At 40.9% G+C, this 16,231-nt stretch overlaps 2 protein-coding genes across 11 annotated transcripts in view; one reads left to right on the top strand and one right to left on the bottom strand.

The window, feature by feature from the left end:
* Nucleotides 1–1,819, bottom strand: part of lrrc51 (leucine rich repeat containing 51) — a 5,889-nt gene extending 4,070 nt beyond the window's left edge. The window contains exon 1 of one of the 6 annotated variants that reach the window (XM_028573380.1): nucleotides 1,721–1,819. In XM_028573380.1, coding sequence (XP_028429181.1) covers nucleotides 1,721–1,723 — 3 coding nt within the window. In that variant the 5' untranslated portion in view covers nucleotides 1,724–1,819. Of the gene's footprint in view, nucleotides 1–168; nucleotides 425–525; nucleotides 779–1,695 lie in introns of those variants that run through there. The other 5 variants (XM_028573385.1, XM_028573383.1, XM_028573379.1 and 2 more) reach the window with 5 other exon arrangements.
* On the top strand, nucleotides 876–16,231 carry LOC114552514 (nuclear mitotic apparatus protein 1). Of its 5 annotated transcripts, none has more exons than XR_003692179.1 (25): nucleotides 876–1,043; nucleotides 1,161–1,245; nucleotides 1,360–1,445; nucleotides 1,568–1,641; nucleotides 2,039–2,127; nucleotides 2,220–2,294; nucleotides 2,438–2,531; nucleotides 2,690–2,849; nucleotides 3,853–3,992; nucleotides 4,164–4,275; nucleotides 4,589–4,706; nucleotides 4,931–5,071; nucleotides 5,211–5,324; nucleotides 5,462–9,892; nucleotides 10,117–10,326; nucleotides 10,462–10,649; nucleotides 11,405–11,542; nucleotides 11,706–11,811; nucleotides 12,174–12,360; nucleotides 13,079–13,215; nucleotides 13,722–14,015; nucleotides 14,439–14,543; nucleotides 14,680–14,955; nucleotides 15,737–15,797; nucleotides 16,008–16,231. XR_003692179.1 is itself a non-coding variant. In XM_028573374.1 (25 exons), the coding sequence occupies exons 2-25, from the start codon at nucleotides 1,207–1,209 to the stop codon at nucleotides 16,029–16,031; spliced, it is 6,339 nt and encodes a 2,112-aa protein (XP_028429175.1). In that variant the 5' UTR covers nucleotides 876–1,043; nucleotides 1,161–1,206; the 3' UTR covers nucleotides 16,032–16,231. The 5 variants fall into 5 exon arrangements, 3 of the variants coding, with proteins under 3 accessions (XP_028429175.1, XP_028429174.1, XP_028429173.1); XR_003692178.1 differs by having other exon boundaries at nucleotides 15,722–15,797; XM_028573374.1 differs by lacking the exon at nucleotides 15,737–15,797 and having other exon boundaries at nucleotides 5,462–7,918; nucleotides 8,918–9,892.

Raw genomic sequence — 16,231 nt, 5'->3', positions numbered from 1 at the left:
GTTATTGAAACTTCCGATAAAGCCCCTTGAATTGTAATTGAATACATTTGCAAACACACTTTATGGCTATCTTACTATTTATTATACAGCAGCGGCTCATACATTTCAATCCACATAGCTACACACAAGCACAAACAGAATATTTCGGCCCAATTTTTAGTTACTGACCTAACGTTACCTCAAATTGTTGATCCATCACAAATATCATAGGACACCGACACCGTACTTACCAACAAACTAAAGCAAATTATGAGAGCAACACTAGCTAGCTAGCTAGCTAGCTATTTAGCCCAGTTAGAAATCCGTGTTTCGACGTTATAAGAGCTAGCTGCTGTTATGTTAACTGAAAGACAACAACGCGTTTCCAAGGAAACAACCAGGTACATTATGGGATTTGCAGTAACAATCACATTGCACTTTCCTACATATTTCCACTATAATATGAACATTTGGTTTCATACAAACAACTATTTCTTAATTAAAACAAATGTTGTGTGTGTGTGTGTGTGTGGTTTCTTCTCTCACTTGCTAGAAACATCTTTTAATTGTACACGTAGTTCATCCCAACCGGGTTGGCGGATTCGGCAGTCATCATTCATTTTAAAACGTGTTTGACCTGCTGCAACCTGGCTAACTAGCTAGCTAGCTAGCTAATGCTGACAACGCCGAGGAGAAAAATAATAAAGCCAAGCAAATAATTGTAAGATTTAACAATTATTTTTAACTTTATTTGTCCCCGCCCACATTAAAACCAAGCGTGTCTGATGGGTCTGATGGTCTGACGTGAATCTTTAACGAGTGCAACGTTTAGATGACTTCCGGCTTTTAAACCAATCCACTTGGCCTATTTACAGATGCGTCGATATATGAAAACGGATTGGCTGGTTCAATCTTCAACAACCCTTTTTGAAATTTGTCTGGTTTGTTTGGCGTGGGACTGTTTATTTCATAGCAGTAACGAAGACACCAAGCGGCTTCATCTCTTTTTAGAGAACGACTAACGTTAAATACGATACAGAAATAAGTGGCCAAAGTATTGTGAGGTGAGTCACATTGTTTGGGTTTACACTGTTGTAACGGTAATGCTAACTTTGCTAAGACTAAGTTATGTGCTAGCTAGCTAACGATAGCTGATAGACCTTTATTTTTTGTTTTTCCAGTTCAAGGTTAAAATCCTTAGCGTTACCACGTTAATGGTCAAACAAGATGGCGATTAACGTGGGTGTTAAGGCTCTTCTCTGCTGGGTAAGTTTATACATAATACAGCATATTTGAATGTAATAGCTAATACGTTGATTCAAAGCTTATTAGATGGATGCAGTAATTATTTGACCAACTTGTCAAACTATCTTTTTGCAGGTCAACACCTTAAAACTGTCAGACCGAGACATAAATATAGACGATTTACAAGATGGGACAGTCCTACTGAAAGTTGTTTGTATGCTGTAAGTAGGAGCAATGTGTTGAACTACATTTTAAATGCTTCGGATTCTTGAAAGTATAGAGATGCTCATTCCTTGGCGTACACCTCGGTTTTTAATCTAGTTTCACCTTTGTTTCATCTCAGGAAAAGGGAACACAACTGCCATTTCAGTAATTCCATTGAGGAGCGATTTAAGATAATTGCAAACTTTGTGGAAAGTAAGTTTTTCTACCAAAAACATCCTCGCATATTGCTGAAGTGTGACTACTTACAGTTTTTATGCTACAAAAGGCTCACCATGTCTTATATCACTCGACGTTACTGACTGCATGTAGATGAAATGTCATCGAACAGTGCTAAAGACAGCAAAAAGGCACTGTTTTCTTCAAATCTGTTACAACTTTGAGTTGACCACACCCTGAATCACTGTTGGGTGTGGGCTAAAGTGTGCCCTGTTGCACATGTAAACATGCCAACCAGACAGTGATGTCAGGGTGTAAAGAACACACCCTGAGGATCACTTTTTAATATGTTACAGGCAGACATGCTTTTGCATGCATGTTGAATATTGCTGTCCTTTGAGAATTAACTTATCAATATATGTTTTTTTATTAGGGGATTGCAGATTTACTGCAACCAAAGGCACTTCAGTGTCTTGGGACAACATAAGACATGAAATCAACCTAACAGTTGAAATTGCCAAGGTATAAGACAAAGGAAAAAAAAAATAAAGGAGAAAAAAATAAAGACAAACATTGGCAAAGGCACATTCTGACTCAGTTTTTGATACCACCAGGTGCTTTTGTTGCTCATATACCACGACATGATGAATGAGCGCTGCACTGTGAACTCATTGGAATGTCATGTGGAGGTAAGCAGAAAGCTGTTTTTCTGAATTGCTACTAAATGTTATGTCTTCACCACTTAGATCCATCACATTTCATTCATCATGTGTTGATCTACCTTTTAAATCTGTGCTGTTTTTATATATATATCCCCACTTTTATCTGTTAGCAAGAGATAGCACACCTTACTGAGTCCTTTGTTATGGAGAGTGACGGCTGCGTGTTTTTGAGCAAAAGACTCGATGCCTATTTGGCAAGGAGACGTAAGTCACAAATTTCTTAAATCTTTCATTTCCTCATATGTCATACTAATTGAGACAAGTGTAACACAAGTTATGCTGCTGTATAACACTAGCTTTCTAGTTTGGACTTACATGCAAGCTGTACAATTAGTCAAAATGTATTTCTCATTTAATTTCAGGTATATCTGTCAGCCGTGAAATATTTGAGCGATCAGCAACCACCTCTACCTCCAATGTGTCAACTAGCTCCTCGTTAACAGATGACGAGTCCCCCGTTTTCGACCGCAGACAGAGAGTCACATTTGTCGACATGCAAACTGTGGCTTCCTCCTCAGTCAGGTATCAGTGTGGATTTAAATTTGTCCAACCAAGTGCCTATCATTCATTAAATGTGAATAAGGCAATTTTGCAGGCAACATTAATCCAAACTTTGGTTTGGGCAATGATCTATCGAACCTCTTTACTAGTCATTTTTTATTTAAAGGACAAATCCAGCGCAAAATGATCCTAGGGGTTAATAACCTGTGTACAGTCGATCGTTCTCTGGGATGTGTTTTCATGCTAATTGAATGCATTTCTAACTTTGAACAAGCTACTGCAAACTGGTGGTTAGCTGCTAACGCTAGCTTTAGGGGCAGAGGGTAAATTGCTATTTTATACCACACCTCTGTACACACATGTTATTAACCCCTAGGTTCATTTTGCGCTAAAACTAGCTTGTCTCCATTGAAAGGTGCGGCACGGTGGGTCACTGGTTAGCACTGTCGCCTCACAACAACTGGGTTCGATCCCCGGTCCTGGCAGGGCCCTTCTCTGTGGAGTTTGCATGTTCTTCCCGTGTTCGCATGGGTTTCTTCCGGGTGCTCTGGTTTCCCACTACCAAAAACATGTATGTTGGGTTAGTGCCCCTGTCCAAACGGCACTGGCAAAATAACTGGAGATGGTCCCTAGGCGCTAAGGCTGCCCACTACTTCACTGTGTAGGATGGGTTAAATGTAGAGGACACATTTCAGTGCTGAGAAATGAAAATAAATAAACCTTTTTCAGCCTGAGAGAATATTAAGTGAAATCAGTTTTTTTTTTTTTTTTGGATTCTTTGTAATAAGTTGTAGTTGGGTTTTATATAAACATAAAAGCAGTTTAATCTACCATGCTGAACTTCCAGTAACTTCACACCATAACAAAATGGCTTAACTGTGTAGGGTTGCATTGCATCAAAACATTAAAACTTTACCAATATACATGTAACCATTTATGAATAATACATTATTTGTAAATCATGAATGTTTTCATGATTTGATTATAATTCTTTAGCATGTCTGGTATGCTTTTATTTCCACAGCAACTCTCCTCTGCAGAATATCATGAACACACCAAAATTTCAGTTGAGGAAGATGGAACGACAGATGATCAGGGAGAGAGACCACAGAGATGGGTTGGAGAGTGAGCTGGCCAGCAAGATTGCACTCCTTGCACAGAGAGGTACCACATTTCAGTGGTTGTATAAAAAAATTGTTAGTTAAGTTGAAAAGATTAATAAGTACAACTTTTTAAATTTTTTTTCCATTTGTTTTTGTCTCTTTTTTTTTTTTTTTTTTTTTTTTTTTTTCTTCTTCTTCTTCAAACCCTGGTCAATATTTACTTTTTCTTTAGAGTCCCATTGCAACCAGTTGCAGTACTGCCTGGATAAGCTGAAAAAAGAGCAACATGCACAAGAGAATTTTATCAAGGATCAAATCAATGAGCTTGAGACCAAGAACAACACGTAAGTACCAGGACAGAGATTTCTTTGCTTTAATTAATGCATGACGCCACTATCAACACCTTTTACATCAAAGATTTTCAACTTGAGTTTGTGAATAGTATACTGTACTTCTACATGCCGTGGCACACCACCCCTGCTAATTTTGTCCTGAGCAGACCCTTGCAAAATGTTATTTTCTTCAGCCTAGCCATAGCTATAACCCATTTACGTGAGAAATGTGTATTTATTACCGAAACCCATCCCAAACGTTAAGAATTTTATTTAAAAGGGTTAAAAAGACTGCTTTGCTAACTGTTTTTTGTTGTTGTCTTAGGTTACAAATGCGTCTTAATGAGATGTTAAAGCACAATAAAGACCTGAAGAGTAACTCCTCACTTATGGAGAGGAAAGTGGATGAGCTGTCAGATGAAAACGGTGTGCTTTCATCCCAGGTAATGGCACACGTGCAAAGTTATGTTAAATTGCATCTCTGTTTTCTCACTTATGAGGGGATTGGCAATAACAGTCATGTGCAATTTGTACATCCTTAAAAGATTCAACATGAGCAGTGGATAAGCGAGTCTCAGTGGGGTTGGCACTAGTCGCATGTGTCAATGTTGAAACTAAAGCTTTCACTTCATACTGATTGTTGAGGTATTCTTTGAATGTTTTGCAGATGAGGGCAGTGTGTTCCAAGCTGGCCATCTTCGAAGCAGAAGTTGGCAGGCTGACAGAAACCCAAGCATTTTCTGAGGAGGATTGGCGGAGCAAAACGGACCACTTACAGTCGGAACTTAACCAAGCCACTGCTCAAAAGGTAGTTACACCTTCAGAAGGAAAAAAGCAAGAGTTTTGTGTTGATTGCAGTTGATGATTACATTTTTCCATTACTTTGATTACATATCGGGTTCTACGCAAATGGGTTCAACGTAATATGCTCCTCTTTGTTTTCTCAGGAGTTACTGACTGAACAAATTCAGATCCTTCAAGGAAAGATTTCCTGTCTGGAGGATGTAATAAGCAGGGCCACTAAGGAAGAAGTAGGAGAGAATATGGGGCCTGTAATGGAGGTAAAGTCCATTTAATATATGTAAAAGCTGAATTCAGAAGTGTTTGTTAATCAAATGTAAAGTATGCTTTTTTGCAATCTTTTAAAATCTATTTTGGATGAGATGGTTACTATTGTCTTCACTTCTTAAATTTCCAGAGAGACATTTTGGACACTGAAATCAAAGGTTTGAAGGATGAGCTGGAGAGCACATCTTGCTCCCTGAAAAAGGCTGAGGTGGAGATTCAGGCCAAAACACAGCAGCTGGCAGAGTATCAACAAGAATTAAATCAACAGAAAGAGCTCATGCAGCAACAGGAGTCCCAAACTGAAAAAATCATTCAAGCTAAGGATGAAATTTTAGACAAATTACAAAAGGAGATCACTGAGCAGAGAGCAGTCCTTCAGCAAGAGATCCTGGAGCTCAAGATTCAACTTGAGCAAGTTACGCAGCAGAAAACTGAGCAGATCACCAGACTACAACAGCATATTGATGCTTGTGAACAAGAAATTGAAAAACTAAAGGAAATAAAGAGAGAAAAGGAAAGCCTTCTCTGCCAGTCTGATGAAAACGTGAAAGATCTTGAGACAAAGTTATCTGCAGCCACTTCTCTCTTGGCTGATAAAGACCAACAAATTAACAGTCTCAGAGAAGAAGTTGACATTCTAACAGATAATACCAAAAACAACAAAAATGAAATTCAAGCCAAAGAGGAAATGCTTGCCAAATTACTTCAGGAAAAGTCTAATGAGCAAGACATTTTTTGTAATAAAATCGATACCTTATCGGTCCAAGTGAAAGAGCTTAGCTCGTCTCTCAAACAGGCTGAGCAGGAAATTCAATTTAAGCAAGACCTACTGGCTAAAACCCAACAAGAGAATGTCCAACAAAGGGAGGTACTCCAGCAACAGATTGTAACCTGTGAAGAGGAGGTTCAGAAGTTAAACAGAGCGATACAGGTAAAGAACGAGCAGTTTGTTATTCTAAAGAATGACTCTTCTCAACAGTCTGAATCGCTGGAGCAAGAGATTACAGGCCTGAAAGCTCAACTAGAAAATCTTAATGACTCTCTCAGAAAGGCTGAGGAACAAGTTCAGGCTCAGGAGGGAATGCTTACAAAGCAGGAGGAGCAAAGTGCTCACCAGACAGTGGCCCTGCAGCAACAGCTGTCTGCTTCTGAAGAGAGGGTAAGGAGCATGAACGAGGAGATTCAGACTAAAGAGGAACAGATTAACATGTTGAAAAATCAAAGCTTGGCGCAGTCAGAACTACTACATCAAGAGATCCAAGATTTAAAGAAACAGGTTGAGTGTCTTCGTTCCTCACTGAGGAAAGCTGAGGAGGATTTGAAATCCAAGGAAAATCTGTTGGCAGAAAAATCCAAGCATGAGCAGCAGAGCACTTTGCAGATCGAGGCACTTGGAAAGCACAGTGCCGTTCTTGAGGAGGAGGTTAATCGGCTGAGGGAGGATATCCGAACTAAAGAGGGTGAGGTCGACCTGCTAAAGGTTGAGAGCTGCAAGGAGGCAGAAGTGCTACAGAAAGAGATCCACACTCTTAGGGACCAAGTCCAAAGTTTGAATGAATCCCTCAAGGCTACAATAGAGCAGGTTCAGGCCAAAGAACACCTACTGACTCAGGAAAAAGATAACTATCAAAACCTGACAACAACCTCTGAAGAGGAGATAAAAGCCCTTAAGGAGCAGATCCAGTCTAAAGAGGAACAACTGGTCACAATAGAAATTGAAGGCTCAAAACATTCTGAAATGCTACAGCAAGAGATCAAATGTCTTAAAAATCAACTCGCTAATATGGGTGACTCTCTCACAAAGACAGAGGAGGAGGTTCAAACTAAGGTAGCCATGCTCACCAAACAGGAGCAGGAGAGTGCTCATCAGAAGGAGATACTGCAGCAGCAACTGTCGGCATCTGAAGAAGAGGTGAGGAAGATGAAAGAAGAGATCCAAGCTAAAGAGGAACAGATGATGCTGCTGAAGACTGAGAGCTCAGAGCAGTCAGATATGCGACATCAAGAGATCCAAAGTTTAAAGAAACAGGTGGAGACCCTTGGCTCATCACTGAGAGAGGCTGAAGAGGATATGCAATCCAAGGAAAATAAGTTTGCTGAACAGCAACTACACAGCACTCAGGATATGGAGGCACTCCAAGTGCAGATGGTAGCATCTCATGATGAAGTGAAACGGCTTAATGCAGAGATTCAGGTGAAGGAGGAGCAATTCATTCATCTAAAGACTGAGACCTCTGCACACTCTGAATTGCTACAGCAAGAGATTGAAAGGCTGAATAAACAAATAAATACTTTGAGCAATTCTCTTGAGATTGCCAAGGACCAGGCTCAGGCCAAAGAAGATTTGATGGCCAAGCAGGAGCAGCAGAGCTCTTTGCAGATCGAGGAACTTGGAAAGCACAGTGCCGTTCTCGAGGAGGAGGTTAATCGGCTGAGGGAGGATATCCGAACTAAAGAGGGTGAGGTCGACCTGCTAAAGGTTGAGAGCTGCAAGGAGGCAGAAGTGCTACAGAAAGAGATCCACTCTCTTAGGGACCAAGTCCAAAGTTTGAATGAATCCCTCAAGGCTACAATAGAGCAGGTTCAGGCCAAAGAACACCTACTGACTCAGGAAAAAGATAACTATCAAAACCTGACAACAACCTCTGAAGAGGAGATAAAAGCCCTTAAGGAGCAGATCCAGTCTAAAGAGGAACAGCTGGTCACCATAGAAAATGAAGGGTCAAAACATTCTGAAATGCTACAGCAAGAGATCAAATGTCTTAAAAATCAACTCGCTAATATGGGTGACTCTCTCACAAAGACAGAGGAGGAGGTTCAAACTCAGGTAGCCATGCTCACCAAACAGGAGCAGGAGAGTGCTCATCAGAAGGAGATACTGCAGCAGCAACTGTTGGCATCTGAAGAAGAGGTGAGGAAGATGAAAGAAGAGATCCAAGCTAAAGAGGAACAGATGATGCTGCTGAAGACTGAGAGCTCCGAGCAGTCAGATATGCGACATCAAGAGATCCAAAGTTTAAAGAAACAGGTGGAGACCCTTGGCTCATCACTGAGGAAGGCTGAGGAGGCTTTGCAATCCAAGGAAGATCTGTTTGCTAAACAGCAACTACACAGCACTCAGGATATGGAGGCACTCCAAGTGCAGATGGTAGCATCTCATGATGAAGTGAAACGGCTTAATGCAGAGATTCAGGTGAAGGAGGAGCAATTCATTCATCTAAAGACTGAGACCTCTGCACACTCTGAATTGCTACAGCAAGAGATTGAAAGTCTGAATAAACAAATAAATACTTTGAGCAATTCTCTTGAGATCGCCAAGGACCAGGCTCAGGCCAAAGAAGATTTGATGGCCAAGCAGGAGCAGCAGAGTTCTTTGCAGATCGAGGAACTTGGAAAGCACAGTGCCGTTCTTGAGGAGGAGGTTAATCGGCTGAGGGAGGATATCCGAACTAAAGAGGGTGAGGTCGACCTGCTAAAGGTTGAGAGCTGCAAGGAGGCAGAAGTGCTACAGAAAGAGATCCACTCTCTTAGGGACCAAGTCCAAAGTTTGAATGAATCCCTCAAGGCTACAATAGAGCAGGTTCAGGCCAAAGAATACCTACTGACTGAGAAGGAAATGGAGATTTCTCAAGCAAAAGATACAGTTCAAAACCTGACGACAACCTCTGAAGAGGAGATAAAAGCGCTTAAGGAGCAGATCCAGTCTAAAGAGGAACAACTGGTCACAATAGAAATTGAAGGCTCAAAACATTCTGAAATGCTACAGCAAGAGATCAAATGTCTTAAAAATCAACTCGCTAATATGGGTGACTCTCTCACAAAGACAGAGGAGGAGGTTCAAACTCAGGTAGCCATGCTCACCAAACAGGAGCAGGAGAGTGCTCATCAGAAGGAGATACTGCAGCAGCAACTGTCGGCATCTGAAGAAGAGGTGAGGAAGATGAAAGAAGAGATCCAAGCTAAAGAGGAACAGATGATGCTGCTGAAGACTGAGAGCTCAGAGCAGTCAGATATGCGACATCAAGAGATCCAAAGTTTAAAGAAACAGGTGGAGACTCTTGGCTCATCACTGAGGAAGGCTGAGGAGGCTTTGCAATCCAAGGAAGATCTGTTTGCTAAACAACAGCAAGAAAATAAAGACCTCTTCCACCTGCAGCTTGTCTCAGTAAATGCAGAACTGAACCACTACAAAGAGACCCAAGCTGCAGACCTCAAACTGAAAGAGGCTGTACAGGTTGCCACTTTAAGTGAAAAAGAGGCTCTTGTTCAGGAAAAAGAAGTACTCATCGCCAGGATACTCCAGGCAGAAAAGAAGCAGAGAGCTCTGGAGAAACAACTTGAAGCCATGGTGTTTGAGAAGGAGAGACTTGCTCAAGCCAAGCAGGCCATAAAGAAAGAGAATGATAAACTGGAGTCTGTGCTACAGCAGGAGCTGGAAATGATTAGAATGGAGAAAGAGAAACTCTTGAAAGAAAAAGCGGAGGAAATTGAGACGATAAAGAAAGACCTGCAGCAACAGCTCTTGGCTAAATCGGAGGCTGCAGAACACTACAAGGCGCAGGTTGGTGTGACCATAAACTATCCCCACACAACATGACACCATTTAGTTTCACTACTTTTTTACAGTTAAAAAAAAAAAAAGATATTTCCTTTCTGCTTGTTACTTATTGATCACTCGACAGTTTCATGTGCATACTTGGTTGGTTTATCTGTTTGGTGTCAGATGAATAGTTTGGACTAAGTGATTCATGCTGAGATATTTATTTTATTATCATAATGCCACAGATGGAGAAGGCAGTGAGTCATTATAATGGCAAGAAACAGCTTCTCCAGGAAAGCCAAGAGGAGACGGTTCAACTCAAGCATTCCTTAGAGGTTAAAGAGCGTGAAGAAAAGGCTACTACCATGGAAATCAGGCTGCTGAAACTGGATTTGGACAAGGCCCAAACCAATGAGAAGGCACTTTTGAACAGGGTGGCCAGTTTGGGGGCACAGGTTGGTGTTTTTGAGGCATGAGTAGAACTAAGGCACCGTCTCTTAAATAACTGTTAAACAATTTTTAGAGTTCAAGGATGTTGATTGCACTTTTTCTCTTTTTTCTGCTGATTTCTGTATCCGTTTACCTTGTAGCTGGCTTTTGCTGACCGTAACCTGCGGATACAGAATAAGATTCATGGTAATGAAGGAAGTGCAGAGTCGGGTTACTTGGATATTGCCGATGCATACTCAAGTGTTCACACAAGAGCACAGGTGAAGAGAAGCATGAGCGTTGACAGCCTGGACCATAGCTCTCTGGAAGACTCTCTGACCACCACAAGGTAATACACTTTTATATACAGTATATGTAGCATGCCATTTTAGGCCTTCAGATATTTCATTATGTGCAGCTATTTCATAATGTAACTAAATTATAAAAAAAGTCTGTACAGTGTTATAAAACTCTGCCATTTACATTTTTGTATTAAAAAAAAAAAGGAAATAAAAGAAGTTTCTGTTTTATTTACTGATCATTTGATTGTACTTCTTTGGTTATGTCAGCTGTCAAAACATTCTGCACATTGTTGTGAGCAAGGGAACCATTACTCAACCTTAAAATGCACAAAATAACCGCTTCCAGTATTACAGCAAGATATGCGAGCAGAGCGGCAGTGTGTTAAAACTCATTTTGGTTTGGTTCCAGCCACATATAACAAGCCCAATATGCCTCTGAAGTGTAGTTCGGGTTTTTTAAAAACTGCTCAAAATGTCTTCGGTCAAATTTATAAATTTTCTTATATATTCAGAAAAACACAATTTTCTGCCAAACCAACTCCTTCTTTTCACCTGTTTTTGGTTTATGATTTTGGACTATATAAATAAAATTGACATGACTTTGTTTTCCCAGCCAAGGAGTTCCCATTGTCCTAAAGACATCCCTGAATGTTGACCTTTTATCATAGCTTTTTCTGTGCTCCAACAAAGTACACAATGAAGACCTAAAACTTGAGGAAAGCTTTAAAATCTTACATTAGAGGAATAGTGGGAAACTATTGTGATTGTAATCTCACATTATACTTTGTGTTTATCTTTGCAGGAAACTTAGAGTACCCGATGAATCAAGCACACCGCTTATTCGCAGTTCAGAGCGCTTGGCAGCAAAACGCCGCGGTCTTCACACAGAGTCAATGGAAACCCTATACTTTACACCTATAAATACCAGACAGATCAAGAGGTATGTCATACAGTACCGTTGTGGCGATCTTTGTTTTTTCTCAAAATGGCCACCTTTAGGAGGTTTTTCTGTTTACTATGAGTGAGAGAGAGTTGTGGGTGTTGTAGAGCTCCTCCTAAACGTCTGCTATTGGGATCATTTTGTTTTCTTTTTCATCATCTAGGACCAGTATGGCGCACAACATGGAACTGGATTCAGCCTGTAAAAATCCAACTTCATCAGTCAAACGACGGAGGACCACACAGGTTATTAACATCACCATGACCCAGGTGGAGGAAACTCACTTGCATGTATTGCATGTTCACAATAACACATGCTACACTTGAATAATCACTGTTAAGTTTAATAATCACAATGGTTTGTCTGACTATTTCTGAAATAGTCATGGTGGCGAAATTGTGTAATTTGTCCATTTTGAGGGTTCAGCTGGTTCTTTATTTCAATTCCTAATTTGTTCAATAATACTTTATTTTAAACCATCATACTAGAACACCTTTTAACTATAGAGCTCTGTGTGCACCTTTCAGGCTCTTGCACACTCAGGCAGTGTAAAAATGCATTCAAATGGCTGAACCCAAATGTTTTGCAGTATTATTGTAGCCATAAGTGATTGTTGAACTCTGATCTGTAGAAAACCCCAGGTAGCAGTGACCCAGATGAGACTTTCCACAGTCTGGCCTCAGCTCGCTCCCAGCCAAACATCTCTAGTACAAACTCTGCACGACCCGTGGGGCTGTTTGACACCCCTGCAAGAATGACCGCCAGCGACCAATTCATCGGTCTGCCAGGCTACAGACGGAGCACAGTCCATCCGCAGGGTGAGTAGATCCCTGGCTTACTCACAGGAGGTTGTACTGGACGGTGAGAAATTAAGTGAGAGGTCAGGCTGGAAAGAAAATGAAACAACGTGCAGAGCTGGGCAAACAAAGTACTTTGTCTTTTTTTTTTTTCAACGCCAAAGACGTGGACCTAGGGCTGCAACTAACTGTTATTTTCGCTATTGATTAATCAGTCAACTTTTTTGTCAATTAATATATTAATCCTTTGGACTATAACATCAGAAAACTGTGAAAAGGTATCATCACATTGTCCTACAACGCAAGGTGACCTCAACTGTATTGTGTAGTCCCACGAAGCAGTCAGAATTCCCAAAATATTTCATTTACTTTAATGTAAAACCACAAAGTAAAGGAACAATCAAATGTTTGGCTTTTTTTACAAAATTATTGCGCAGTTTAACTGATTTAATTTTTTGTATTGACAAATCATTGCAGCTCTACATGTTGTGTTTCGCTCTGTGTACAATAATGCAGCTATACAATAAAATAAATAAATAGTGACATTGAGGAAAAATGAGATTTGACTTTGGGGCTTCTCGGCTGATGATTCCAATCTTCGGGGCAGCCCTACTAATTAGTTATTGATTAATGGTAATTGATCGCATATGGGTATTACACTTGCAGTAGTCAAAAACGGAGACTTTAAGGTGTATATGTAACTCTTTATCTTTATTTTTTGTACATGTGTTGTCTTCAGCCACTGGTACATTCTGTGCGGGAGAAGAGAACGAGCCAGATGGGGCACCAGAGGATTGGATGAGGATAGCAGAGCTGCAGGCCAGGAACAAGGCCTGCCTTCCTCATTTGAAGAGCAGCTACCCCGTGGAGTCTGATGTTAGTAAAGAGGGACACATGCACGCATACTGAACATGACAGACATACAGTCACACATACACATTAAAGGTCCCTAATTAGTAGTCAAAACAGTGACAAATATGGAGGTATAATGCACAGGGGTTGTTGTCGCACCACACCAAAAATGTATACAAACATTTATTTACACATTTAATCATAACTGTAAATCTGATGATACTGACTTAAAACCATATGGTTGACTAGAGCACCAACTAATGGGTAGTTTGAACATGGCAAATGGACTGCATTAATGTTTTATCCTAAGCACTTAACAATTTGTCTCTTATTCACCCATCCACACACACACACACACACACACACACACACAATGGCAGCAATAGCATGGCTAACAATCAGGTTCAGTGACTTGCCCAATGCTGAAATTGTATGACTCCAGCCTTAAAGATGGTTGAGTGTTAGTTTGTTGCACTTTTCTGCACTTCATTCCCACTAGTTTTCTGGAATCTCTCTGTCTGTTCTCCTAGACTGGCCGTGGCAGTACATTCCTTTTCACGGACGAAGAACTCCGTATGGGTGACCCATCTGACACAATCCGTCGGGCGTCCATGATGCCTGGCCAGATGCAAGAATCTCTGGCCTCCCATCGGCACTCCCTCATGGTGGGGCAAACGGGTGCTGCTATCAGTACTCGTTCTCACCGTCTGTCGTTGATGCCAGGCCAGCTGCCATCAAAAACAGTCGGCTCCTCTCAGCTGAGAAGCCCGAAATGCACAAAGCGATCTTCATCTACATTGTCTGTACATCAAACTTCGCCTGAGGTTGGTTTGCATCAGTATGCTCATCAATAGTTGTCACTAGCAGCTGATAAATGTTTTCATAGGCTTTTTTTTCCAACTGTAATGTTTTCCTTAGATTTATTTAATTCATATTTAGCATTTATAATGTAACTACTTGAAGTTATTTAAAACTACCATCTTTGACAATCAACTGTAAAGTATCCTGTCATAGTACATATCTTTGCTGCTACCCTAAATACCAAATTTGAGTGATTATTGTTAAAAATGTTTGTTACGTACAGCTGACATCAACACTTTTATTTTATTTATTTTTTACATCATTCTCCAATAATAGTGGTCAGTGATAGTGGCTTATTTCATTGGTAATGTAATAAACCATGACCTGAAATTTAACTTTTCTTTTGTATTTTTACTTACTTGTCTTTCCTTGTCTCCATCTGACAGAAAAAGATGAGGGCCAGTTGCTTCCCCCGTCCACTCACTCCAAAGAACAGGAACGTGATCAGTGGACCTTCCAACTCTCAGCTTCATGGCAGAGCACTCAGTCCAGTGAGTGGGGGGGGGGGGATGCATACATACATACATGCATGCTATATACAATGACATCATGTTGTCATGGATCACAATCGTACATATATTTTGCATGCCTCTCTAACAGTTTCACTTTATTTAATTTTTCTCTCAGGCTGATCGGAGGGAGTCTATGATGTTCACTATTGAAAACACCCCTAAAAACAGCAACTACTTAAAGAAAGGGCTGAACAAACTACGAGGCTCTGCCCGGAAATCTCCAGGCAAAAGTGTAAAAAAGTTGCCCGCTCAGACATCTGTTCCTTCAGGTGCTGCTGTGGTCCGGGCAGGCAGAGTTGGCAGCTCCAAGTCACCTCAGGTGAACACTAAAGGACAGAAGGCCACCAGCAGGTCTGCGAAGTCTCCTGGACTGACGGCTAGTGCTCGCAAGGTAAACGCACACAGACAAATCCATTCAGGCTTTTACAGGGCACGCTTAAATAATTGTTAAGGTACCCTGTGGCATTTTCCCTTTCTGCACTAAAATTGCCCATACCAGCATGCTGCTTGTTGTGTAGTGGCAAGGGTGGGAAAATTGGCTTAAATGGAGTGCCGGCGGCGTATGAGCAACATGACATCATGACTTTGCATAAACATACACGCCCGCTTTCTTAAGCAAAGTGCTGTGTTATAAGTACGCATTTTGAACTATCCGCGTGTATGCAACGGACGTAAACATACACGCCACTTTCTAAAGCGTATGCCGTTGTATCTGTATGCGTTTTGAGCGTCGTATACAGCGGATGGTTTGGGTTTAGGAAACGTGACACGCGGGACACGATACCCGGTCTCCTGGGTTAAAGTCCTGTGTTTGACCCATGGGGGTTTTCGCCCTTTCATCCTACTCGCTATGGCGTAAATTCACACGCAGTCGCAAGGTAATGTAAGTGAATGGAGGCCAGACGGCGTTGATAAACACGCTAAAAAGAGTATGCGTCTTGATAACACGCCAAAAAAGGCATACGAATTGGGGTGTCATACATATGCCACTTAATGAGCTCAGTCTGATAGCAGGCAGCAAGTATGCCGTAGACTCCATCATCTGATAATCCGACAGTAGCAGGTAGTGTGGATGGTGAACTAAACCGTGTGTGTGTGTGTGTGTGTGTGTGTGTGTGTGTGTGTGTGTGTGTGTGAAAACTACATTATTGTAAAAGAGAACTTTCTTTTAGTAAACGTTTTTCAGAAGCGTGGGTCTGTAAATGGAGAACAACTTGCTGGATTTCCTAAAAGGTCAATACTAGTAATTTGTATTTAGTTAATGGGGGTTTGTTTCTTTACACTGGCTGGTTGTTGGGTTTCAGGCTTTGCCATAATAACTCACGGTGTGTTTATTCCATGTATCAACAGGGGTGTCCACATGTATCTAGCACACTAACTGCATGTGACTCTAGCTTTTACTCAATGTAATGTTCATATTGTATTGAAATGTTTCTCCCACAGATGATGAGCAGGATGAAGGTGTGAGGACATGTTGCCAAACTGGAGTCATGATCGTCTCAAGTTCTACTTGATCATACTTTCTTTTCCCCACAATTTGTTTTTACTATCTTCTTTTTATTGTTTTTACAATCTTGTCTTTTAAAATCTACTGTACCTTTTCATTTTCTCTATTATATTTTTCTTTTCTATTATATTTTTCTCAATAAACATTTTAGGTGACGCTG

Source organism: Perca flavescens, chromosome 3 (assembly GCF_004354835.1).
Source record: "Perca flavescens isolate YP-PL-M2 chromosome 3, PFLA_1.0, whole genome shotgun sequence".
NCBI classification, from domain to species: Eukaryota; Metazoa; Chordata; class Actinopteri; order Perciformes; family Percidae; genus Perca; species Perca flavescens.
Note: the sequence above shows the minus strand (reverse complement) of the source record. Positions and strands in the feature narration are given on the sequence as shown.